Source organism: Martes martes, assembly GCF_963455335.1.
Source record: "Martes martes genome assembly, chromosome: 1".
Lineage (NCBI taxonomy): Eukaryota > Metazoa > Chordata > Mammalia > Carnivora > Mustelidae > Martes > Martes martes.
Genome location: NC_137888.1, coordinates 97,572,454 through 97,598,328, shown reverse-complemented (window position 1 = coordinate 97,598,328; position 25,875 = coordinate 97,572,454). Strand labels below are relative to the sequence as shown.

Genomic DNA, 25,875 nt, shown 5'->3' with positions numbered 1-25,875 from the left:
TAAAACGATAGCAACAACTGTAACAAAAAATAAATATTTTATACTTCATTAAAGATTTTAAAGTACTGAAATGACAGTAGAGAGTGGTAGCAGCTACGAGAGAAAGTGGCACAGTTTAGAAATAACCACTATATATTAAAGTACAATTATCTTTTGTGGCAAAATATGTGATTAGGAGGAATCATAAACCAGATAATTAGCAATAACGAAAACTCAAAACATTAAAAAGTGATATTCTATTACATCAGTGGTTTTATGCTTCTACACAGAAATGGTGAGACTATCCTGAGCAGAAGGAACAGAAAGGAATAACTAAAAGAAACGAATAGAATTGTTATTTTCTGTGGTCAGCTAAATAAAAATACAGAACAATCATGGTAATAACTAGGTCAGAGAAGACTAAACAGGGCCATCCACCTGTGGGTAGCCTGTGCTACACAGTGATGAACAATCCAGTGCCAAGTTTCTCTTCTGTCTTGAGATAGCAAAAATTATTCATGCTTATGAAATGGTGTATGCTTTCAAATTTTTCAGACTTGATATTTTCAACCAAATCAATCACTCTGGATCCTCTTAGCTCTTCTCTAATAGATTCTGAATGTACAGAATGTTTGAAAAGCATTGCTGCTTTGACTAAAACAGTAATTTTCTACTCAGAGTCAGAAATGGTAAACCCAAGCATACTGACAAAATACAGTGTCATCAGAAGTACTAGTCACCTAAATACAAGTTTTACTTCAGAAATTTACTATTTTATATAATCTAGCTTTGAATCCTCTTCAAATTAGTGTTCATGTCTATTAAAAACTTGTAAAATCAAAACGTCCTCCCATGTTTACCTTTGTCTTTTCTAGAAGGCATTAAGATATTAATATTTATGAAGATTTCAAAATTCAGAGACTGCTAGAATTGTATTAGTACTTTTTTTTCAAGTTTGTTCAATGGCTTTCCATCACATGGATATTATCGTGAAAACCACACCATACCAGAGCATGAAAATCAATGCTGCTTCCTCCCACTCCTGTGGCAGACATCACTAATCATTTACTGCTTTTTCAAACTCCTTCTCAGGATGGTAATCTAGTTAATGAAGCCCAACCGGGGTTGGCATAAGTAGGGAGCTATCTAAAACATTTAATATCTTAATGTTAAATAATTATTAATATTTAAAAACTATAAATTATTTAAACAATATTTAACTATTTAAAATCTTTAATAACTGGAACGCAAGTGCTAATCAGTTAAAATGCACTCCTAACCAATCAGAAGAGATACCAGCTAGTGTGCTGAACTAGTACATCCTAAATGAATCCAGCATTAAGCATGAGACACAAATCCATTTTGCTGTTGTTGGTGAAAAAGATCAGATAAAGATGTGGCTTGTCAATTTTATCACTTTTTTTTGTTACTGTAATATATACACTTACTGAAAAAGTATTTGCTACAATGATATAATAAATGCAAGGCTTGCTGACATGATGACCACAACATTATGTGTCAAGTTATATTTTCATTTCTGAAGTTATGGAAGAAAATGAGTTACAAAAGGTGCCTTCATGCTTTGGTGACTTTCTCCTGTTAGGTCAACAATAAAAAGATAAACAAAGACACTAACAAGTCAGAAGATTTTCAGTTATGATATGCCCTAACAATAATAAGGAAGGGGTAATATAGTAGAGGGTGATAAGGAATTATTTTAATAAGGTTGTCAGGTTAGACATTGCTATGGAAATCATATCCAATCAATGAGAAGTCATGCACTCACCTGGGGAAAGAACTTTTTTGGCAGAAGTTAAGAACAAATGAGTGACGAGCTTGATCGAATGAAACAAAGACATTGAATATGTTAAAGAGTAAAACATTGAAACGTTGAAATAGGGAGTTATTGATTTTCTTCTTATGGGGTAGAGATTAGATAGGGATGGCATTTCAGGTAATTTATCAATGAAGGAAAGAACAACAGTTAGGTGATATACAACAGTTTGGAGCAAGAGTTAGCTGGTACACATGCCGCTGAGAGGGGTGAGAGTATTTTGGTTGGTTGGTTGGTCTGCTTTTACCAAAAAGGAGACTTAAAAATATTTATAAACTGAAAAGATTTGGCTCAATTCGGTTGACAAGTCCTAGAAACAAAAGTAGTATAGAGAAACTGGATCTAGATTCTTCCTTCTCATCATGAGAATGGACACCATAAATTAATGTAAAAGAGGTTAATCCTACTCCATTGATATTTCCATGAATATCAGCAATAACCGATTATGAGAATTTCTGCAACTTCATCACTTTTCACATGTTTAACTTATTTACTCTGTTTCCCTGCCATAAACCAGGAATAAGATCCTTGAAATGAAATAAAAAATAGCAGCAGCGGCACTGGCTAATTGCTTTGGAGATAAGTAACCTGGAATGACTCAACCATGCCTCCTGGCATCAGGGTGCAGGGCAATCCAGATGCAGGGTCACTATGTTGAGAGTCTAGGCAGGAAGCCGGTGGACCAGGCTCAGTTGCTTGAGAAAGAGGATGGGAGATCAGCTGCTATTTTGCAAAATGTTCCAAGTATCCCAGAAGAGGGTATATATGACAGATAATTTGAGGGAATTCTTGGAAAGAATTTAGCTCTAGATCTTCCTTTAGTTCTGTGTGAAAGGTAAAGTTTATCTAAAGGGCTTCCCCTTTCAGATGGAAACCAGAAGGAAGTTCTCTGCCCCTTACAATATTGTTATTGACTTTTGAGTGGTCTCTGTGGTATTGTTCTTGGCTCTGTGTACCCACCCTAATATTGTGGCCATACTGTAACTGGAAAAACAGTTTCTTGCTGCGTATTGAGTGCAGGGAAGTTGTATGTTAGTAAAATGTATCTCAGTGTGTATGTTGGGGGAGGAGGTTCCCTGATGTTTAGCATTTACAATTTTCTGTGGTTTAAATATCAAACCAGAATTAGGAAAGATTCACAGAATTGATTTCCGTTCACCAGAACAAACTGACTTGAACCATTCCGCACACCACTGGGGCACCTGAACCTGGCCTTTTAAATGGTAGAGCAATGTATTACTCAGGGCTTTCCTAGGTGGCTGAATAAAGAAGGAGGTATCCGTGAGAGATACAGGGTGCAGCTGGTGCCTAGGTCTTGGCAAAGTAGAGTAAGTAGAGAAGTAGAAGGAAGGAAGAGGTGGGTAAAGCAAGAGAGAAACAAGGACAAGAGGAGTTCACAGAAAACCCTCAGCTATTAGAAAGTTGGCAATTGAACATAGGGCTTTTGAGAGAGAGAGAGGAAGGGAGGGCTGGGAGGACTGAAGTGGGCACAGGTTTATGACATGATATAGGGGAAAAAGAAAATTGATACTTGGGGCGCCTGGGTGGCTCAGTGGGTTAAAGCCTCTGCCTTCGGCTCAGGTCATGATCGCGGGGTTCTGGGATCGAGCCCCGCACCCGGCTCTCTGCTCTGCAGGGAGCCTGCTACCTCTTCTCTCTCTGCCTGCTTCTCTGCCTACTTGTGATCTCTGTCTGTCAAATTAATAAATAAAATCTTTAAAAAAAAATCGATACTTAACAATTTACATCCTCTGTGCTAGACATTTTACTAAGGAGATCGTATCTGTTGTGTTCAGTCTACCTTCACAATATTCATATTTGGGAGGTACTTCTGCCCATTTTTTTTTTTTAATTTATTTGACAGACAGATCACAAGTAGGCAGAGAGCCAGGCAGAGAGAAAGAGTGGAGGAAACAGGCTCCCTGCAGAGCAGAGAGCTGGATGTGGGGCTCGATCCCAGAACCCTGGGATCATGACCTGAGCCAAAGGCAGAGGCTTTAACCTACTGAGCCACCCAGGCGCCCACTTCAGCCCATTTTATAGATGAGGAAACTAGAGTTCAGAATATTTAAATATCTTTCTAGTGCTCACAGCAGTTTCAAGCCACGCAGTTTACAATTGCTTACCTAACTGTTGCTATTAGACTGTCAGCTGCATGTGGACAGTGTCTAGAGCTTTCTTACTGATCACTTTGTCCCCTGTAAATGGCACTTAAGAGACATCCAGTATGTATTTGCTGACTGCTGAATGTTTGTTATATTAGTGAGACAGGAAAAACAAGTTAATAATCACAGGGTACTTTATTTAATAAATGATACTCAACTTATTAAGGTAAGAATATTGAAGGAGTTGCAAATTCATTCAAGAGAATTCTTCCTGGAGGCCATGAAAGTAATGTGACAGAATTCTGTTTCTTTTAAAATCAATTACATTAGTGTATTGAAATAACACATAAATCTCAGGATTGACTTTTCCATAGATCTTTCTAGTTCTGAAAAAATTGAATTCACAGCACCTACTGGAATTAGGTAAATTTTATCCATAAGGTACATATTTAAATACTAGTACTTTATGGAGATTAAAATATAAATTAAATTTGCTAAGAATGTTATATTATCACTTAACTTAGTAAGTGGCATGCTTTAAATCATGTCAAAACCAAAAATAAAAATGCCAACCTAGAATTTTCTGTCAAATAACACTTAATTATGATGATTCAGAATCCTTAGAAATAACTTTAGTCAAATTAGAACTTTGTAGTCAAACACTTTCTCACTAAAAATGCCATATTTGTTTTAATGAACAGGGAAAGAAATTTCACTGCACTTTAACCATTAGCTGAATTCAACTATCTGTTTCAAAACTTTTATTTCATAAAATGGGTTTTTATTCTCTTTCCCAAATAGAAGATGTAACCTCTCTAACAAATGATTTAACTCTGGACAACGAATACACTTCTGTATTTGTAAATGCTTCCATCTAAATTTTAAATACAGGAAAAAAATGTACTTTAATGTATGGAAATTAAACTCATGGTTATTATGTTCAAATAAAAAAGCAGTAATTATGGAATTGTTTTGTTAACTAAGTTGGTTCATGCACAAACTCAAGAAACCAGAAAGAGAAGATCATATTGGGCCAAGAAATTTTATGCAGATTTTTAAAACACAACAACATTATATACAAGTGTGTTCACACCCATTTATCTCACAGTTGTGCACTGTTGACCAAAAGATGGATTCCACAAGAGAAAAAGAAGGGAGACAAATAAAATGCAAAGTCATTTTCAACATTGAAAAACTGCTTGTACCAAGATCACATTTTTCTGTTAGTGAGACAGTAGCTTCATCTTCTGACCCAAACAACAAAAGTTTAAGTAATGCAATTCCATTCTACTCCCTTTATTTAGCTTTCTGATATATTTTTTTAAAATCTACAATAGGAAGCATTCACAGCCAAACATATACAGCTTTGCCTTTTGCCATAACACTCGATAACTTTGCTTTTATTTGAGAATATTGAAAGAGAAAGACAAAGTTTTCCTAACTATGAGAAAATAGACATAAGTTCTCCAAGGACTCCATGCAGTGGTTTTATTTTTTCTCTTTAAGACTACTTGATACAATTTGACATAGTGTTTAGATTTCATGTATTATACTATGGCTTGATATTTTACAAAAGGAAGATGAGCAATGCTCTTCAGGCCTATGTTGCCATGCTTTTTCATTCTGCATTCAAAAATTAAATATTTACTCTTAGTTTCTTTGGGCTTTTAGCTTTAAATTAAAAAATGATCAGATATTATATGTATTTTATTATTTATTCATACTTAAGAAGGCATTTTCCTCCCTAATGATTAATATTTGTCATATTAAACAAAAGACAGGAAGATTACATTTCAACAATATGATACAAAGTTTGTACTTCTGAATCATGTTGTATAGTTCTCAGATTTTAATTGCTCCCATTTAAATTTGTTTATTTTATATCACATAATAACAACAGCTAGCAATTTCAGAGTGCTAAGTGCACTCAATGCACTCTACATGGTTTGTATCGTTTCGTTCCCACAACAACCAGCTGAGGTACTATTATTTTTCCCCCTATACAGATAAGAACACTGAGGCTTAGAGAACTAAAATGACCAACCCACAGTTGTGTAGCTAATAAGGCAGGGTGCAACTCTAGGCTCTCTGAGGAACAGAACAGTGATAAATGTGTTGATGACAATCTATCTTGTGCAAGGCTAATGAGTTGCTGAAAATAAGTTTCTCCATAAAATTATATTATTTGTTTTTACTTGCAGACACAAAATAATACTTAACAGAAAAAAAAATTCCCAAATCTATGAAGTATATTTACGTGAAAACAAATTCTCTGCTCAAAAATATAAACATACGAGACTCAAATATCACCAACCTATATTAAATATTAATCGTTTCCTTTGCTTTTCTGCATCTGTGTGGGTTTCACAAAGGACAAAAGAAATAATTGCACAGGAATTACATAAGGCCATATATTCTATTTATGAGACTGACTAGACATTGTCAGCACTCACTACCAATGTCTTTAACAGTATGATGATATTACAGTTGATATTTATCTTTTAATAAAAATAAAAATCACTGTTTATTCCCTGAAGCTAACCTCACTCATGTTAAATTATTTATGTATCCATTTTAATATGTATTTTGCATCTGACAGGACAACTCTCCTTAGGACCCTTCTACTGACCCACCTGTCATTATGATGGGGTAAACAATGTCACCTTTCTAGCACACGATGAATTACAAAGAAGTTGCAAAGTACACCATCCATCATGCTGGCACTAAGTAGGTTTTCAAAGTAGATCTCAGATATCACAAATGCTGTTTAGACTGTTACCAGAAAGCAAGAATTGGAAGCTTATACAAAGTGGCCATATGATGAATGGACATGACAGCTCTTCAAAGAAAAGGGGCACTCCTCTTCTACAAATAACCTTGTCAAAAGCAAAAGTAGTGGGGAGCTTTGCTGGCAGTCAGACTAGAATAATTTAAGAACCTGTTAATGGCTCAGCCTGATAGAAATTCATGCAAATACAATGTATTCAAAATCAAAAAGTAGGTATGCCTGAATCATCAGCAGCAACCTCTCAAGCTTGATTTTAATTAAGAGTGGTCTGAAGAGATACAGAAAATCACCCACACTCTATTAATTAGAATATGTGAGTTTCCATAATACATCAGTCTAAAACTTATATATAAAATACATGTAAATATTATACATGCATATAAGGTAGTCACCTAGAAATTACTTTGCTTTTGAAAATCATAATGCTAATATCATTTAAATTAAAAAAAATCAACATCAATAAGTTTATCAATATAAATATTTAAATTATTATGTATTTAGTATAATAGATTTGAATTATTAATATAATTCTAAAAATAATTATCATTAGTGCCTTCATCTAATTTGCATGGTTAATTTCTCAAATTATGTTCTTCAAATACAAGGTGTTTATTTTATCCATAATTGCATTTTAATTCCTTCAACATTATTACCTTTAATTTAGGCCTGTATTTCAACCACAGAGTATATTTCTACATCACCAGCAAAGTTTATTTTTCCCTTTTAGCAGCTTCTTCAAATCTTTCTTTATTAAAAATGGTAGATTTTACAGCATTTATAAGTGGTAGATGGTCCCAAAATGACTTATGTTTCCAAGGGCATTTAAGTAGTTCTATGATTCTATAGCAGACCTTGGTTTCTTTTACATGCAACAATGAAAATTGAAACATTTATAACTGATGAGACAAATGTGTAGAAAAATTCTCAGAGATGTGGCTACAAAGAAACACAAAAAAACAATCCAATGGCCCAGCAGATTATCAGAGGGCCCTGCTGAGGAAAGAGGGACACAAATTGTGATGTTATAGCTTTTCCATATCACCTAGGTCAAGGAATAGTAAGTAATTTGCCAAAGCAAATTGAAAAGCAAATAGATGAGGAATGTATTCCAAGGACCCACTCAAGCTCCTGGGGGTTTTGTTGTTGTTCTGTTTTTCGGACATGTTTTGTTTTGTCTTCAAGGCAAGGAGATTATTGCGCTAAATCAACTGGGAATAGAGAGGGTGCTGGAAATGTGTGGGGGCTAATGAAAGTTGGGGCGTCTGAAGAAAATCTGTGGGATAACTTTAGACTCTTGACTTGAGACTAGAGCTTCTGAACCAACAAAAGGGTGCTGGCCGGCTCTCTCCCATCATTGCCTAAGCAGAAAGAGTAATATATTAATCAAATCAAATTACATGAGTCCTGTCCTAGAAATACTGCAGACATATATTTTTAATTAATAATAAGGCTTTCCATGGTAGTAGTTATATGCAGTTCTTCTACTACAAGTCAGAGAATGATGTAACAGAGTGCAAACGCTAAACCACCAATAAAAGAACTCACTCCCCACCCTCCTCCTAAAATGAATAGCAAACAAACAAAAAACAAAAACGATGAATGGATCTGTGAAGTAACTTGAAATGATTTAAATACTTACTGTATTAATCAGAGTTAACAGTCTGAAAAAGCTATACCAATAATTAACAACAATCAGAAACATATAATTATATGTTATTATTATATAATTATTTCATTTGTATTAAATGAGGCAATCTAAAGGTTTGTAAAACAAAAACTAAGTGTGTTTATTAAAGAGGAAGCTTTTTTTTTTAAGATTTCATTTATTTATTTGACAGATAGATCACAAGTAGGCAAAGAGGCAGGCAGAGAGAGAGAGAGAAAGAGAGAGGAGGAAGCAGGCTCCCTGCCGAGCAGAGAGCCCGATGCGGGGCTCAATTCCAGGACCCTGAGATCATGACCTGAGCCGAAGGCAGAGGCCTTAACCCCCTGAGCCACCCAGGCGCCCCTAAGTGTGTTTATTAAAATGGTATTTTTACATGGAGACAGAAAATGTTCCTAAATAAGGAAACAGGACCAATTATATATTGTGTCTAACTGGTATTTTGTCCTTACTGTGGGCTAGGCTCTGTTCTCCAAGGTCTCCATATATTAGCTAGTTTAATTTTCACAACAACCTTATAAAGCTGGAACTATTTTTATCTCCATCACAGAGATGAGGGAATTCAGCCCTAGTTAGTAACTAACAGTGGGTAATTATGGAACTGAGATTTGAAACTCGTCTACGTGGCTCTAGAAGGCATGCCCTTCAGCACCAGCCAAAAAACTAGCTAAGCTAGAAACAGTAAAGCAATAATCTCTACCTGGCTCCTTATCCCCTGTATTTTCCGTCAAGAAAGCAGGAGCACTATATTTCAAATCTTAAATCTGTGAATAATCACATCGATTTTCCACTTCCTTTCTTAGGTGTATACACGATCTCAAAACGCAACTCCCTTCATTTCTATCCCTTCTGTCCTTATCAATCCATTAAAATTTGCCTCTTCCAAACCCCCCAAAATAAAATGAACATGTCCTATACCAACTAAGAAAAATGTGAATAACTCGATCACATATTCAACACATTGGAATTAAAGTCTTCTAACATGCTTTCACTTTCAAAATATGACAAGAGAAAAGGTCAGCCAATCCAAATCTTCCTTCCCCTTCCCTGGCACCTCCAAACTGAGAACATTTAATGGTTACTTTCTTATGTTGCATCTTGCCAGTTAGTTCAATTTAGATGAAAGCTGTTGTTTTCTAATTCCATTTCACTATAAATGACAGAGACAAATGGTCATATTACCTCGAGAGTTCCTTTGGCAGAGTAGGCTGCATATGAGTAGAGCAGATCTTGGCTGCTATGTGTTCTGGCTTCTTCGCTGCAGGGCTGGCCATTAGGATGAAAGCATTGGCCGCTGCTGCTCAGAGTCACGGAGCTGGCAGAAGGGCCTGCCAGATTAAGCAGCACAGAGTAATTTGCAAACTGTACATCTTCTAAACCCAAAGAAGTCCAGTGAGTCTTAATCTTCTTTGAAATTTCTGTGTCATCTTCACTTTTATACAGTTGTACCAAATTTCTGGAAGAAATGTAAAAAAAAAACACTCTAAGAAAAAGGAAAAAAAGGTATTCTATTGAGTTATAACCATTTAATATGTGAACAATTATTAATAGATGTGGGATATGAAAGATCAGTGGAACAGGACACCATACAAGAAACTCACAGTTTGTGGGAGGTGATGAGCCTGCAGAGAAATTATACTAAATCAAAGCCCAATGAATTAAGTTCTTAAATTAAGAACTAACAAAGCACTATGGGATTGCAAAGAAGAGAGTGATTAATGCCAACTAGTTCTTTTATTAGTTCTGATCTTTCTATGGACATCAACATAATCCATTCAAAACTCAGTTCCAAAACTAGGAGTCATGCTGGTGGAGATAGTTTTGTATTGTAGTTAATACTATTCCATATAGAGTTATGTGATTAATATATAGCTATTGCTATTTAAAATGAGACAGAGAGAACACTTTTGATACAAATTACATGCCAAATTTCACGATCCTATGAGCACAATGATATTCAACAAAATCAGTATATAATGGTGAAATCAACCACAGATTACCAAATCAATAAGAAATTGGCTTTTGTGTGTGCTTTCTGTAGTCTATATATTTATTCTTACACCTATTCCAAAATCTAGTGACACTATTGCTGTTTATGACATCCTAGAAGCCAAAAAAAAAGTAAAAAAAAATGTGCAGAACCTAGAAAAAAATAAGATGTGTGAAATTTAAAAATAATAATCCAATAAAGTTTGTTTGGGGCTGGGATACAAAGAGACCAGTTTCCTTTTTGGCAAAAATGTATCTTCTTAAAAGAATTTTATTGCTATCCATAATATTGCCTAAACAGATGCTACCTAAGTGGATACTATTTTTATTTTGGTTCATCATATTGTTTTTCTTACACACAGTTGATTCTTTAGGACCCTGTTTATACAATAACCCCCAAATGAAACGCATCTGGAAATGGAATACAGAATACACACATCAGAAAAAAAAATACATATACAAAAATATAGAAAAGCGTTAACTGGAGACAAAATGTAGGGCTGTTGACACAGCTAAAAGCTGATTGATGCAATAATAAGTAATTTCCCAATTTTTTCCAAGGTTATTTCAATTTTTTTAAATATGTAGTTTAACCAATTCTCAATACCATGTTGTTTTGTGAAAGAGCTTATTGAAAGAATTTTACTTTTTATTCTGAATAAGACTGGTCTGCCTTCTGTGTGTGTATGTCTCTGTATGTGTGTTTGGCAGGGGAGGCTTTTTGTTTTTGACAAATGAAATTATATATATTTAAAGTGTACAACATTATTTGATATACATGTATATTATGAAATTATGACAATCTAAACACAATCTGAATCTAAATCTAAACTTCTTGTGTGTATTGATCTACTCTCTTAGCAAATTTGAAGTATACAATGCAGTATTATTAATTATAGTCACCAGGATGTACAGTAGATCCTCAGAAATTATTCATCCTGTAACTGAAGGCTTGTATCCCCTTGACCAGCATCTCCTCTTTTGCCTACCCCCAGTCCATTGACAACTATGATTCTACTATACATTTGTTTGTTAGTTTGTTTTTAGATTACACATGTAAGTGATAATATGCAGCATCTTTCTCAGTCTCTGTCTTACTGTACTTAGCCTCTGAGATACCTATGTTATCACAGAAGGCATGATCCTTCTTTTTTTTAAAATGATGAATACTATTCTATTGTACATTTATCTCACATTTCCTTTATCCATTCATCCATCCATAAGGACTTAGGTTGTTTTCATACTTTGGCTATTGTGAATAATGCTGCAATATACATGAGTGCAAATATCTCTTCTGATTTCATTTCCTTTGGATATATACCCAGAAGTGGATTTCTGGATCATATAGCAGTTCTAGTTTTAATTTTTTGAGGAATACCCATATTGTTTTCCATAATGGCTGCAACAGTTTAGATTCCACTAACAAAGGTTGTCTTTTCTTCACATCCTCACCAGCATGTTGTTTTGCTATTTTCTTTTCTTTTTTTTTTTTTGGCCTTTTTTTTCAGGTTTTTTTTTTTGTTTGTTTTGTTTTGTTTTTTTTTTTAATAACAGACATCCTAACAGGTGTAAGGTGATATTTCATTGTGGTTTTGCTTTTATTCCCTGATGATTAGGGATGTTGAGCACCTTTCACATATCAGCCGGTCATTTGGGCAACCTTTTTGAAGAAATGTCTGTTTCTTTGCCCATTTTTTAATTGGACTATTCGTGGGTTTTTTGCTACTGAACTGTGTAAGTTCCTTATACATTTTAAATATGAACCCATTGTCAAACATAAATTGTGCAAATATTTCCTCTCATTCCACAGGTTCTTTTCATTTTCTTATTTCTTTTGCGTGCAGAAGCTTTTTAGTTTGATACAGTCTCAGTTGTTTATTTTTGCTTAGTGGCCTGTGCTTTTGTTGCCATATTAATTTTAAAAAAATAACTGCAAGGACATGTCAAGAAATATTCTTTTGTTTGTTTTCTTCTAGGAGTATTGCAGTTTCAGTTTCACATTTAAGTCTTTAATCTTTTTCGAGTTGATGTTTGTGAAAGGTGAAAGACAAGAGTTCAATTTAATTCTTTTGCATGTGAATTCCAGTTTTTCAACACTATTTATTGAAGAAACTATTCGTTCCCTATTGTCTGTTCTTTGTTCCTTTGTTGAAAATTAATTGAACAATTATGTACAGATTTATTTCTGGGTCCTCTATTCTGTTGCTTTGATCTATTTTTGATGATTGGATATGTTTTCATTGGTCATTTTTGATTAAACAGATCACTCTATACTTTCAATGTCATCCCAATCAAAATTCCACCGGCATTTTTCAAAGAGCTGGAACAAACAATCCTAAAATTTGTATGGAACCAGAAAAGACCCTGAATTGCTAAGGAAATGTTGAAAAAGAAAAACAAAACCAGGGGCATCATATTGCCTGATTTCAACCTTTACTACAAAGCTATGATCACCAAGACAGCATGGTACTGGCACAAAAACAGACACATAGACCAGTGGAACAGAGTAGGGAGTCCAGATATGGACCTGCAACTCTATGGTCAAATAATCTTCAACAAAGCAGGAAAAAATGTCCAGTGGAAAAAAGACAGTCTCTTCAACAAATGGTGCTGGGAAAATTGGACAGTTATGTACAGAAGAATGAAACTTGACCACTCTCTTACAACATACACAAAGATAAACTTGAAATGGATAAAAGACCTCAACGTGAGGCAGGAATCTATAAAAATCCTAGAGGAGAACATAGGCAGTAATCTCTTCAACATCGGCCACAGAAACTTCTTTCAAGACACATCTCCAAAGGCAAAGGAAACAAAAGTGAAACTGAACTTTTGGGACTTCGTCAAGATCAAAAGCTTCTGCACAGCAAAGGAAGCAATCGACAAAACAAAGAGGTAACCCATGGAATGGGAGAAGATATTTGGCATTAGCCATCAGGGAGATTCAAATCAAAACCACACTGAGATACCACCTTACACCAATTAAAATGGCCAAAATCAACAAGACAGTAAACAACGTGTGTTGAAAAGGATGTGGAGAAAGGGGAACCCTCTTAGACTGTTGATGGGAATGCAAGCTGGTGCAGCCACTTTGGAAAACAGTGTGGAGATTCCTTAAGAAATTAAAAATAGAGATACCCTGGGGTGCCTGGGTGGCTCAGTGGGTTAAAGCCTCTGCCTTGGGCTCAGGTCATGATTCCGGCGTCCTGGGATCGAGCCCTGCATCGGGCTCTCTGCTCAGCAGGGAGCCTGCTTCCTCCTCTCTCTGCCTGCTTCTCTGCCTACTTGTGATCTCTGTCTGTCAAATAAATAAATAAAATCTTAAAAAAAAAAATAGAGATACCCTATGACCCTGCAATTGCACTACTAGGCATTTACCCCAAAGATACAGATATAGTGAGGTGAGGGGCCATCTGTACCCCAGTGTTCATAGCAGCAATGTCCACAATAGCCAAAATGTGGAAAGAACCAAGATGTCCTTCAACGGATGAATGGATAAAGAAGATATGGTCCATATATACAATGGAGTATTATACCTCCATCAGAAAGAACGAATACCCAACTTTTGTATCAACATGAACAGGACTGGAAGAGATTATGCTGAGTGAAATAAGTCAAGCAGAGAGAGTTAATTATCACATGGTTTCACTTACTTGTGGAGCATAAGGAATAACATGGAGAACATTGGAAGACGGAGAGAAGTGAGTTGGGGGAAACTGGAGGAGGGGACAAACCATGAGAGACTGTGGACTCTGAGAAACAAACTGAGGGTTTTGGAGGGGAGGGGCATGGAGGGTTGGGTGAGCCTAGTGGTGGGTATTATGGAGGGCATGTATTGCATGGAGCACTGGTTGTGGTGCATAAACAATGAATTCTGGAACACTGAAAAGAAATAAAATAAAATTTTAAAAAATCATTAAATTTTTGAATATTTATAGTAAATATATATATAAAAAAAGAAGATATGGTCCATACATATAATGGAATATTATGCCTCCATAAGAAAGGATGAATACCCAACTTTTTTTTTTTTTTAGTTTTAGTTTTCTCAGTGTTCCAAGATTCATTATTTATGCACCACACCCAGTGCTCCATGTAATATGTGCCCTCTTAATACCCACCACCAGGCTGACCCAATCTCCCACCCTCCTCCCCTCCAAAACCCTCTGCTTGTTTCTCAGAGTTCACAGTCTTTCATGGTTTGTCTCTCCCTCCAATTTCCCCCAACTCACTTCTCTCCTTTTCCAATGCCCTCTGTGTTAATTATGATATGGTTTCACTTGTGGAGCATAAAGAATAACACGGAATACCCAACTTTTGTATCAACATGTACAGGACTAGAGGAGATTATGCTGAGTGAAATAAGTCAAGCAGAGAGTCAATTATCATATGGTTTCACTTACTTGTGGAGCATAAGGAATAACATGGAAGATATTAGGAGAAGGAAAGGAAAAATGAATTGGGAGAAATAAGAAGGGGCGATGAAGCATGAGAGACTGTGGACTCTGAGAAACAAACTGAGCGTTTTGGAGGGGAGGGGGTGGGGGGTTGGGTGAGCCTGGTGGTGGGTATTAAGGAGGGCACATATTACATGGAGCACTGGGTATGGTGCATAAACAATGAACCTTGGAACACTGAAAAAATAAAATAAAATTTTTAAAAAATCTAAAAAAAAAAAACAAATCACAGATCAATTTTTATGCCACACCATAATATTTTAATTACTATGGTCTCATAATATGGTTTTAAATCAAGAAGTATGATGTGTCCAGATTTGTTCTTCTTTCTCAAGATTGCTGTGGCTATTCAGGGGTTTTCTGGTTTGATACAGATTTAAGGTTGTTCTAATTCTGTAAAAAATGTCACTGGAATTTTGAGAGGGATTTCATTGAATTTATAGATTACTTTGGATAGCATGTTCATTTTAACAGTATTAATTTTTCTAATCCAAGAACATGGATAGCCTTCCATTTGTTTGTGTTTTTTTTCAAATTTTTTCACTAATGTCTTATAGTTTTCTGTATACAGGTGTTTTACCTCCTTGGTAATATTTATTCCTAAGTGTCTTATTATTTTTAGCGTTATTATAAATAGGATTTTTTAAAATTTCTTTTTCACAGTTTGTTGCTAGTGTGTTGCTAGAAATGCAACTTTTTTTTTTTTTTAAGATTTTATTTATTTGACAGAGAAAGATCACAAGTAGGCAGAGAGGCAGGCGGGGTGGGGGTGGGGGGGGAAGCAGGCTCCCTCCTGAGCAGAGAACTGGATGTGGGGCTCGATCCCAGGACCCTGGGATCATGACCTGAGTTGAAGGCAGAGGCTTTAACCCACTGAGCTACCCAGGTGCCCTGCAACTGATTTTTTTATATTGATTTTGTATCCTGCAACTTTACTGAATTTATTAGTTCTAATGGTTTTTTTGTGGAAGCTGTAAAGTCTTCTGTATATATAATCATGTCATGTATAAACACAGACAATTCTACTTCTTTCTTACCAATATAAATAAGATCTATTCATTTGTTTATTTATGCCTAATTGTTCTGGCTGGGACTTCCAGTAATATATTGACTAGAAATGGAGAGATTGAGCATCTTTCTCTTGTTCCTAATCTTAGAGGAAAAGCTTGTAGCTCTTCATTGTCAAGTATGATGTTAGCTGTAAACTTGCCTTTAGTAAAGTATTCCTTCTGTACTTAATTTTTTTTAAATTTTTTTTTAAATTTATTTGTCAGAGAGAGAGAGAGAGCGGGCACAGGCAGACAGAGTGGCAGGCAGAGGCAGAGGGAGAAGCAGGCTCCCCGCCGAGCAAGGAGCCCGATGTAGGACTCGATCCCAGGACGCTGGGATCATGACCTGAGCGGAAGGCAGCCGCTTAACCAACTGAACCACTCAGGCGTCCCCCTTCTGTACTTAATTTAATGAAAATTTTTATGATGAAAGGATGTTGAATTTTGCCCTATGCTTTTTTTTTCTGCATCTACTGAGATGATAAGATTTTTATCCTTTATTCTGTTAATATGGTGTACCAAACTTATTGATTTGCATATTTTCAGCCATCCTTGCATCTCAGGAATAAATCCCACTTGATCATGGTGTATGATCCTGTAAATATGCTGTTGGATACTGTTTGCTAATATTTTGTGTGGGGATTTTTACATCTAGGTTCATCATTGATTTACCTATAATTTTATTTCTCATAGTATTCTTGTCTGGCTTTGGTATTCATGTTAATGTCGGCCTCAGATCATGAGTTTCCACTTTTTGGAAGACTTTGAGAAGGACTAGCATAAATTCTTTAAATGCTTGGTAGACTTTACCACTAAAGCCATCTGATCCTTCACTTTTCTTGGTTTGGAGGGTTTTGATTACTGATGCAGTCTCCTTTCTAGTTGTGCATCAATTCAGATTTTCTTTTTCTTCATGATTCAGTCTTGGGAGGTTGTGTATTTCTAGGAATTTAGCCATTCCTTGTAGGTTGTGTAGTTTGTTGGCATATAATTATTCATAGTAGTTTCTTATGTTTCTTTGTATTTCTGTGTTGTCAGTTGTAATGTCTCCACCTTTATTTCTAATTTTGAGTTTTCTCTTTTGTCTTATTTCGTCTAGCTAAAGGTTTGTTAATTTTATCTCTTAAAAAGAAAGCTTTTAGTGTCACTGATTTTTTTCTATTGTTTTCCTAATTTCTATTTCACTTATTTCTGCTCTTTGTTATTTCCTTCTTTCTGCAAACCTTGGGATTAGTTGGTTCTTCTTTTCTAGTTCCTTGGGGTGTAAAATTAAGTTGCTTATTTGAAATTTTTTTTTTCCTTAATGTAGGTATTTGTCTCTATAAACTTTCTCTTAGAACTGTTTTGCCATATCCCATAAATTTTGGCATTTTCTCTTTCTGTTTTTGTCTCAAGATTTTTTTTTCTTTAATTTCCTTTTTTTTTTTCCCCATGACACATCAGTTGTTCAGGAGTATGTTGTTCAATTTCTACATATTTTCATTTTTCCACTTTCTTTCTATTATTAAATTATAGTTTAATAATATTATAACCAGAAAAGATATTTGGGGGATATGTGGGTGCTTCAGTTGGTTAAGCATCTGCTTTTGGTTCAGGTCATGATCTCAGGGTCTTGGGATCGAGCCCCACATCAGACTCGCCGCTACTGCCCCCACACCCCAGCTCATGCACTCTCTCTTTTTCTTAGAAAAAGAAAAGATATTTGGTACAATTTCAGTGACTTTAAATTTCTTAAGACTTGTTTTGTGCTCTAACATATGATCTATAATGGAGATGTTCTGTGTGTGCTTAAGAATGAATATGCTATTGCCATTGGATGGAATGTTCAGTATATGTATATTAAGTCCATTTGGTCTAAAGTATAGTTCACATCCAGCATTTCCTTATTGATTTTCTTCCTGAATGAGATATCCACTACTTAAAGTGAGGTATTGAAATTTACTACTATTGCATTTTCTGCCTTCAGGTATGTTAAAATTTGCTCAATACAGGGGTTCCCATACTGGGCGCATGCATATATAATTGTTACATTCTCTTGATGAATTCAAACCCATTATATAGTGAACCTCTTCGTCTATTTGCAGTTTTTGACATGCTATTTTGTCTCATATAAGTTTGCGGGGGTCCTCAGAGGGGAAGGCCATGGGGTAAGCAGTAGCAGCAAGGGCTGTTGGGTTGAGAGTAAAGACTGCTGGGAACTTCCTGCTTCTTTTTCTCCCATGGGGGATATTGCAATATTGTGGCCAACAATGTATCTCTTAGTTCCTGGTCAGCTGGCAGCCCCCTTGCAGTGGTGATAATATTGGTATCTGATGCATGGGCACTCAGAGCAATCACAATGCCAGGATCTAGAGTATAGGCACTTAAGAGTGTGATAGTGGCCCCTGAGGTTCAGGCTCTGGCAAGCCCACAGCAGCAGAGACTCCAGTGCCTGAGCCACAGGCATACACAAAGTGTCAACTATATCCAAATCCAAATTATGGGTACATGTAGAGCAGCCATGGCTCTAGGGTTGAGAAATGTGCATGGATGGGGTTGGGGGTGGCAGCCCTGGTCCTATGCATGTGCAATAGTAGCTCTTTCTGCTGGAAGAGGGCATGGTAGCATCTCCATCTCCTAGGGATCCGTGGCAGTGATAGCTTTTGATTACTTCAGGGGTGAAAGCTGCTGGTGCCCTCTGAGGATCAGGCCACTCAAGTTTGTGCCAATGAACATTATGGAGTTTCCACTGTGAAAGCTATGGGGTATCTGTGGCTGAGGCTCCCTATGGAAAAGATTGCTAGAGTCCTCCACAGAGTTGGCCACTGGGAACCACAGTGGTATCTACTGCATGCTTGATACTGATGGCCTCTACTTTTCTTCTTGATTCCTAACCGTTTTTGGATGTCTCAGCTAAGCTGATCTCTACAATCCTTTCTGTAGAGTTAATCTCCATTTCTGGAGTTAATTGGACTCTTAAGCCCTCCCAAGGCTATTTTAATTCTTGGATAGCTAACTGTTATTAGTGGGGAGTTGAAGGTTAGTATATCCTACTCCCTCATCTAGGTCTCTATCCTGTTCTTTTGTTCCTATCCTGATTTTGTATCCCCATCCTCTTTATTGCTACTGAAGTTCTCTCTGCACTATTTGGGATAGGGCAAGTAAACTAACTGAGCTGCACCTTTACTCAGTGTGAGGAGAAAGTTATTTTGATAGATACATCAATAATGTTCTTTTGTAATACGTATAGACTTGCAAAACACGTATTTTATTTACAAAATTTATCTTTATATGGTCAACATTAATAGAAAAAATAAATTTCAATTAGTTTTTGTTTTGTTTTTTTGCTCTTCTACTCAGTTAATTGATGAGCATGAATCCACCTCTGAGTATGTAAAATGATTAATCTGCTATTTGTTTTGCTGGTCTCAGTTCCAAAGAGTTTAATGGTATAAGCAACCCCCCAAAACATTAAATTTGTTAAAGTAAGATGGTCTTAAAAAGTAAATCTTTAGGGGCTCAACTGAAGAATCAGTAATGAATTTCTAAGTATTATTAAGTACCAAGCTTAAATTCCTGAGGAGAGTCTATCTACATTTTCTACCTCATTCTGAATTGAAAGATATATACTTTTTGTATTATAATTTCATTTTTAATATCATGAACAAATTGAATATATAAAGAACATATACAAAATATAAAGAATAATGAAGAACAACACAGCTTATGAAATAAAACATTTCTGATATTACTGAAGTCCCCTCAGTACTCTTTATTTTATCACTTACCCTGGTCTCCTATGGTAACCACCCCCACAATCAGATTCTTTTTCTTTTTTTGCTTCTCATTGCCTTCTTGTATAGATTTAATATTTATGTATGCATATGGCCTTAACAATTCATCCCTTATTTTTTGAATGCTTGCTTTTATATAGTTGCCATTTTACATACATACTCAGTTTTTTTCCATCTTTATTGAGATATAACTGGTATGAAACATGATATGAGTTTAAGGTGTACTATGTGTTAATTTGGTACACTTATTGCAAAATGGTTACTACTGTAATGTTAGCTAACATCTCCATACATCACATAACTATCATTTCTTTTTTGTAGTGAGAACATTTAACATCTAGTCTCTTAGCAACTTACATCATGGTGATTATAGTTAATATATGTATTCTTTTGTGATTTGCTTTTCACTTACTATTAGGTTTCTGAGATTCCTCCTCATTTATTTATTGATTTCCTAAGATAAGTATTTTAAAATTGTTCCCAGTTTTCCATTATTATAAGTACAAAGAAGTTATAATACAAGGAAGAAAGGAAGACAATAAATCATTAGGTAAGCTCTTTTCTTTTTAAAAGGAGAAAATAGACCAAACTAGAAAATAACCAACATACGGAAGTAACTTAAAAAACAACTGCAACAAGCTATGAGAACATCTACACAACTCAATGTAAATCAACTTTCTATGAACACCTGGATGATAGAATTCTATCTTTGTCCTCCAGATCCTCCCTCTGGCCCATGCCTCCTGCACGCCCAGAAGGTCAAACTTTATGAACCTTTATCAAACCCTTTGGCTTCCAGTCAGTTTCAGGTTCAGTCAATGGGAAAGGCATGAGAAGAGACCCCCCCCCCCCCACATCTTATCTTCCCTGAAAGGGCACAGGAAAAAATACATAAGTAAAGGAACATTCTTGTTTATATTTCCTGACAGACATATGTAAGTGTTCCTCTAGGCAGGGAGGGCTTATACCTGTATATCTTTACTAAGAACTGCCAAAATGCTTTTATTTATTTATATTAAAGATTTATTTACTTACATAAGTATCTCTACAGTTAATGTGGGGTTTGAACTCAGGAGCCCAAGTTCAAGAATCACATGCTCTACCAAGTGAGTCAGCGAGGCACCCTGACAAAAAACTTAAAAGGGTTTTGATTACATACCAATCTGCTCTGCATGAGAGTTCTGATCCCTCCATTCCTCACCAATGCTTGATGTTGTCCTTTATGTTATATAATTTTATATTTATGCCAATGTGGCAGATATGAAATTGTATATCATTATTTGTTTAATGCAAAGTACCATTACTGAGTTGCAGGGTATGCTATGCAATTTTACAAAACGTTTTATACCACCAGCACTTTTAAGAGGTCCTATTTTCAGTATACCTAATTTCTGCTAACCAATGAGCATAAAATTATATTCCAATGTATCTTTCACTTACATTTCCATAATTACTAATGAGGATATTTTCATGTATTATTTAGCTATGTTCCCTTTTCTATGCCGTGACAGTGTATTTTGCCTTTATTATGCTCAAGATTTTTCTATAGAAACTTCTTTTTAGGTCACATAGGATACTTTGTTCCACCAGTTTTTGGCTTCCCTTTCATTTTCAATTGTTTTGTTTTATGATGAATAGAAATTCATAATTTCAATGTGTATAATTTTAATATTAATGCATTGGTCTATGCACTTTTTTTGAGATGCTTAAGAAATTCTTCTCAAACCTGAGGTGATAAAATGACTCTCATTTTTTCCTAACATTTTAAGAAATCTGTTTTTAAATATTTCAGTGTTTACCCAGAATACATTTGCATGTTTTGGGGGTAGGGTATGAAGTGGAATTCAGTATCAATTTTTTTCCCATATGAATAACCATTCTAGTACCGTTGGTCAAACTCTTCACTAATGTGTAATGGCATTTCTGTTATTTATGAATTTCCATATGTGTGTGGGTCTGTCAGGGATCCCCAATCAATTCCATCAGTCTTTTTGATTAATCTCCATTATAATATGCTATTTTAATTAGTCTGACTTTCTAATACATGTTAATATTCAGAATGGCAAGTCCTCCTACTTATACTTCCTCAAGAAATTGTCACTATTTTTTTAACAATGGAATGAGCTTATCAATTTCCTTGTCAAGATTGTATCTGGAACTACCCTGAAACTGAAGATCAGTTTGGAGAGAAATGTCATTCTTATAATAACATAAAAAGAAGTTCTTAATATATCAAATAGCAGTCAATGCTAACGTTAGAGTTTTAAAATTAAAATATTTTTCTGACTACTAGTACTAAGGAATACTATTCCATTCTATCAAATAATGCTGCTAATTTCCCTTACTATTGATAATATTCCTTGAGTTTTCTCATACTATTCCTTGCATTTTCTACATAAAAAAAATTGTGTGATAAGCAAATAATGAGGGTTTTATTACTTCCTTTCTAGTCACTTCTAGATGTTATTACTAGCAGGTTAAAACCTCCAGAAAATATTTAATAAAATATTTAATAAGGTGTGATAGTGGTCCTCTATTTCATATTTTAAATATCAGGTTAAGGATGTTCCTCCCATAAAAGATGTTTTATGAATCAGTATCAAATTTTATCATAAATTCTGATACATTTATTAAGAATTATATTATCCTTTTTTTTTTTAAAGATTTTATTTATTTGACAGAGATCACAAGTAGGCAGAGAGGCAGGCAGAGAGAGAGAGGAAGGGAAGCAGGCTCCCCACTGAGCAGAGAGCCCGATACGGGACTCGATCCCAGGACCCCGAGACCATGACCTGAGCTGAAGGCAGAGGCTTTAACCCACTGAGCCACCCAAGTGCCCCTATATTATCCTTTTTTAATATGATTAGTTATAGTAATCAATTTTTTAGCATTCAAACTTGCATTCCTAAGGTTAACTTTTACTTAGTAGAATGCATTATAATTTTTGGCTTTTATGTGATTTATTTTGCCAACATTTTGTTTGTAATTTTCATGTCTATTCTTAGAAGTAAATTTGGTAGGCAATGTTCCTTTCAAGCATTGTTTCTGTCTGATTTTGGCTTGAAGTTATACAAACCTCATAAAATGAGATAGAGCATGCTCCTTCTTGATCTTTCTCTGGGAGAGCTTGAATATGATTATAATTTTTGAAAGATAGAAATCATTCTTAAACTGGGAGAGTTTGAATTTGATTATAATTTTTGAAAGATAGGAATTAAACTAAACATTGTCTGTACTTGATGTTCTTATTATGAAAGAACTGTGAACTATTGACTCAATGTCTTTAATGCTATGAGAATTTTATTATTTCTTCTTTGAATCATAGCTCTTCCATTGTTCCCTGTGTCACCTGCTATTAATCCCCAAAGTACTAGGTTTCTGGATTCATCACTTGCCATAGCATTCCTTCCTAAGTTTTGTTCCCCTTGGGGATTTCTCTTACTATTCTGTTAGCTGAGGATAGTAGAGTTTTAAAGGAAGTTTATGTATACATTACTTATGTGTTTTTCAGCATACTTATTTTTAAATGCTACAATACTGCCAAAACCAGAAATGAACTAACTTTGAGTACCCAACTTCCACGTAAGACATGATTGTTCATAAATACTGATTGCTATTTCCACAACATCCAAGCAGGGAAACTCCGCAAAAGTAGTTAAGAATAATGATCCATGTTTTTGTTGTTGTTGTTGTTGTTGTTGTTTTTCCCGTACAGACCTATAATGTAGATAATTTATTCAAAGATGATTGATGTGATATCATTTTGCTACATTGCCCTACTTGATGGACATTTTCAAATGTTTTCCATATTTTGATGGTTGACTGGATTTAAAAGAAAATTAAACCCCTTTAGAGTAATCTGAAGAGAAACACTGTATCTATATATCTATATCCATATAAAGCATACTGAAAAATATTAATGAAGTTTTTGTATATGCATGGTTATAAAATCACTGGTCTTTAAAAAATGATAGCAGGAACAATATTTTTAATACATATTACCTAACATTTCAAATAATTAATAATAAGTTAATAAATACTTATTCAAATCCAATTTTCCCAAGATTACTTTTTAATTCTGTTGCCTTTAAAACTGCATTTTAAATTTGTCAAATTATTTATACTGATCTTGTCCTCCCCCCAAAAAAGACTTAAGTGGGCTATGTGAGTTCCATGTTCTGAAATTATGTGACCTTTAAATCTAGATTGTTCTAAATAAATCAGTGGCCACTAAGAAAAAGTCTTATTGATACAAATGATTTTTTTTTAATTTTTTTAAAAATTTTATTTATTTATTTGACAGAGAGAGCAAGCTCCCCAAGCAAGGGGAGCAACAGGCAGAGGGAGAGAGAGAAGCAGGCTCCCTACTGAGCAAGGAGCAGGATGCAGGTGCCACGTGAGGCTCCCTGCAGGGCTCAATCCCAGGACCCTGGGATCATGACCTGAGCCAAAGGCAGAAGCTCAACTGAGCAACCCAGGCGCATCAGAAGATTCTAGTCATTAACCACCTCAAATCACTTAGAATATTAAAATGCCTAAATTTTATTGAGACTTTCCACCATTTTTCTTAATGTTCTTTCCCCCCACAATGGGTATTTTGGGATTTATGGTGAATGGTTTTGTTATAATTAGGTAATTTACTATATTCAAAGACAAATGTTATTAAGTAATTAATTGCAATATAATCTCAATTTACTAATTCCAGAGAAAGCTGCAAAACTGTGAGTATGTCACCTAAAATCACAAGGTATTTGACAGAAAGTTTTACTTTGCCTTTATTTTTAAAATAAGAGTTTCCATGGGCCAGTAGTCTTGGCAGGCAGCATAATGAACCGTCATGCCTGAGACTTGAATTTGGAAGTTTTGCATTAGCATTCCTTTGGCCAGTGGAGACTGGAAATGGGAGGATTTTGGCTTTGGTAGACAAAATTCTGTTTATATCAATGTTCAACACCTGCTACTGGATGAGCCACAGAACAACACTGATGTTAGAATTGGAGGAAGCGATGCATGTAGCATTCCTAGTACCAGGGTGAGTGCCAAGATTACATTGTAAATGAATGGGGAAAGAAAACAGCTAAAGAAACATACTAGCAGAGAAAAACCCAGAACATTTACTAAAGTTCACTGAGAATTTATTGTGTGTGTACACAATAACATGCACAAGAACTCATACTATACCAGTTGGTATTTTTCGCATACAAAAAAATAAAAAATTTCTTTAAATTTGTTATCTGACTGGCTATCCAATGTAGTAAAGTTCCATGAATGATGTACTATATGTGTGTAGTGAATTTAAACGCTAAAGCATGTCCTGTGAAATTCTCCCACTGGCCCCTTTGCTCTTCAAGGGGTGAAGGCTGATCTGTTTTCTGTCACTAGGTTTTCATTTCCTAGAATTTTACATAGAGTCATATAATAGGGCTGTGTTTTGTCTGGCTTTATTCACTCAGCATGCTTTTTGACATTTATCCATGTTGTTTTATATATCAATGATACACTTTTTTTTTAAATTGCTGTTTTCCATCTTATGGAGATACCACAACATTTATTCACTCACCTGTTAATGGACACTAAGCTTGGTTCCATTTTTCGACTATTGCAAATAAAGCTACTATTATAAATAAAGCTATTATTAAAAAAATAAATGAATAAACACTAAAGCATAAACTGATTCTTTATCTTTTAATTTTGCTTTGGAAATATAAACACTAAAACATGTGGTAAAATTGCATCACAAATTATATCAAGAAATTAAATTGTCAGGAGAACATGGCAGCATCCCCTCCCTTGCCTTGCTAGCCGGCCACTAACACCGTGCCAAATAAAAGCATGATTACGGGGGCGCCTGGGTGGCTCAGGGGGTTAAAGCCTCTGCCTTCAGCTCAGGTCATGATCTCAGGGTCCTGGGATCGAGCCCCGCATCAGGCTCTCTGCTCGGCGGGGAGCCTGCTTACCTTCCTCTCTCTCTGCCTGCCTCTCTGCCTACTTGTGGTCTCTGTCTGTCAAATAAATAATAAAATCTTAAAAAAAAAAAAAGCATGATTACTTACTCAACTATTTCTTACCTTCTAAAATAACATAGTAATTGTAAATCATGTATTGAAAACATACTATTAGGACTGAAAACATTGTGCAGATTAGTTGCATAAAAATCTTTCAAATACTGTTACCATTTTATAACTAAGGAAATTGAAAATCAGGTAATGTAATCAAGATGGAAAATGTTCCAGATTAA

At 35.3% G+C, this 25,875-nt stretch overlaps 1 protein-coding gene across 3 annotated transcripts in view; it reads right to left on the bottom strand.

Annotated features, from left to right (window-relative positions):
- The window catches only part of NAALADL2 (N-acetylated alpha-linked acidic dipeptidase like 2), a 1,359,315-nt gene that overhangs the window by 531,042 nt on the left and 802,398 nt on the right, over positions 1-25,875 (bottom strand). For all 3 annotated transcript variants that reach the window (XM_080802354.1, XM_080802355.1, XM_080802353.1), the window contains one exon: positions 9,552-9,825. In XM_080802354.1, the coding sequence (XP_080658480.1) occupies positions 9,552-9,825 (274 nt within the window). The remainder of the gene's footprint in view (positions 1-9,551; positions 9,826-25,875) is intronic.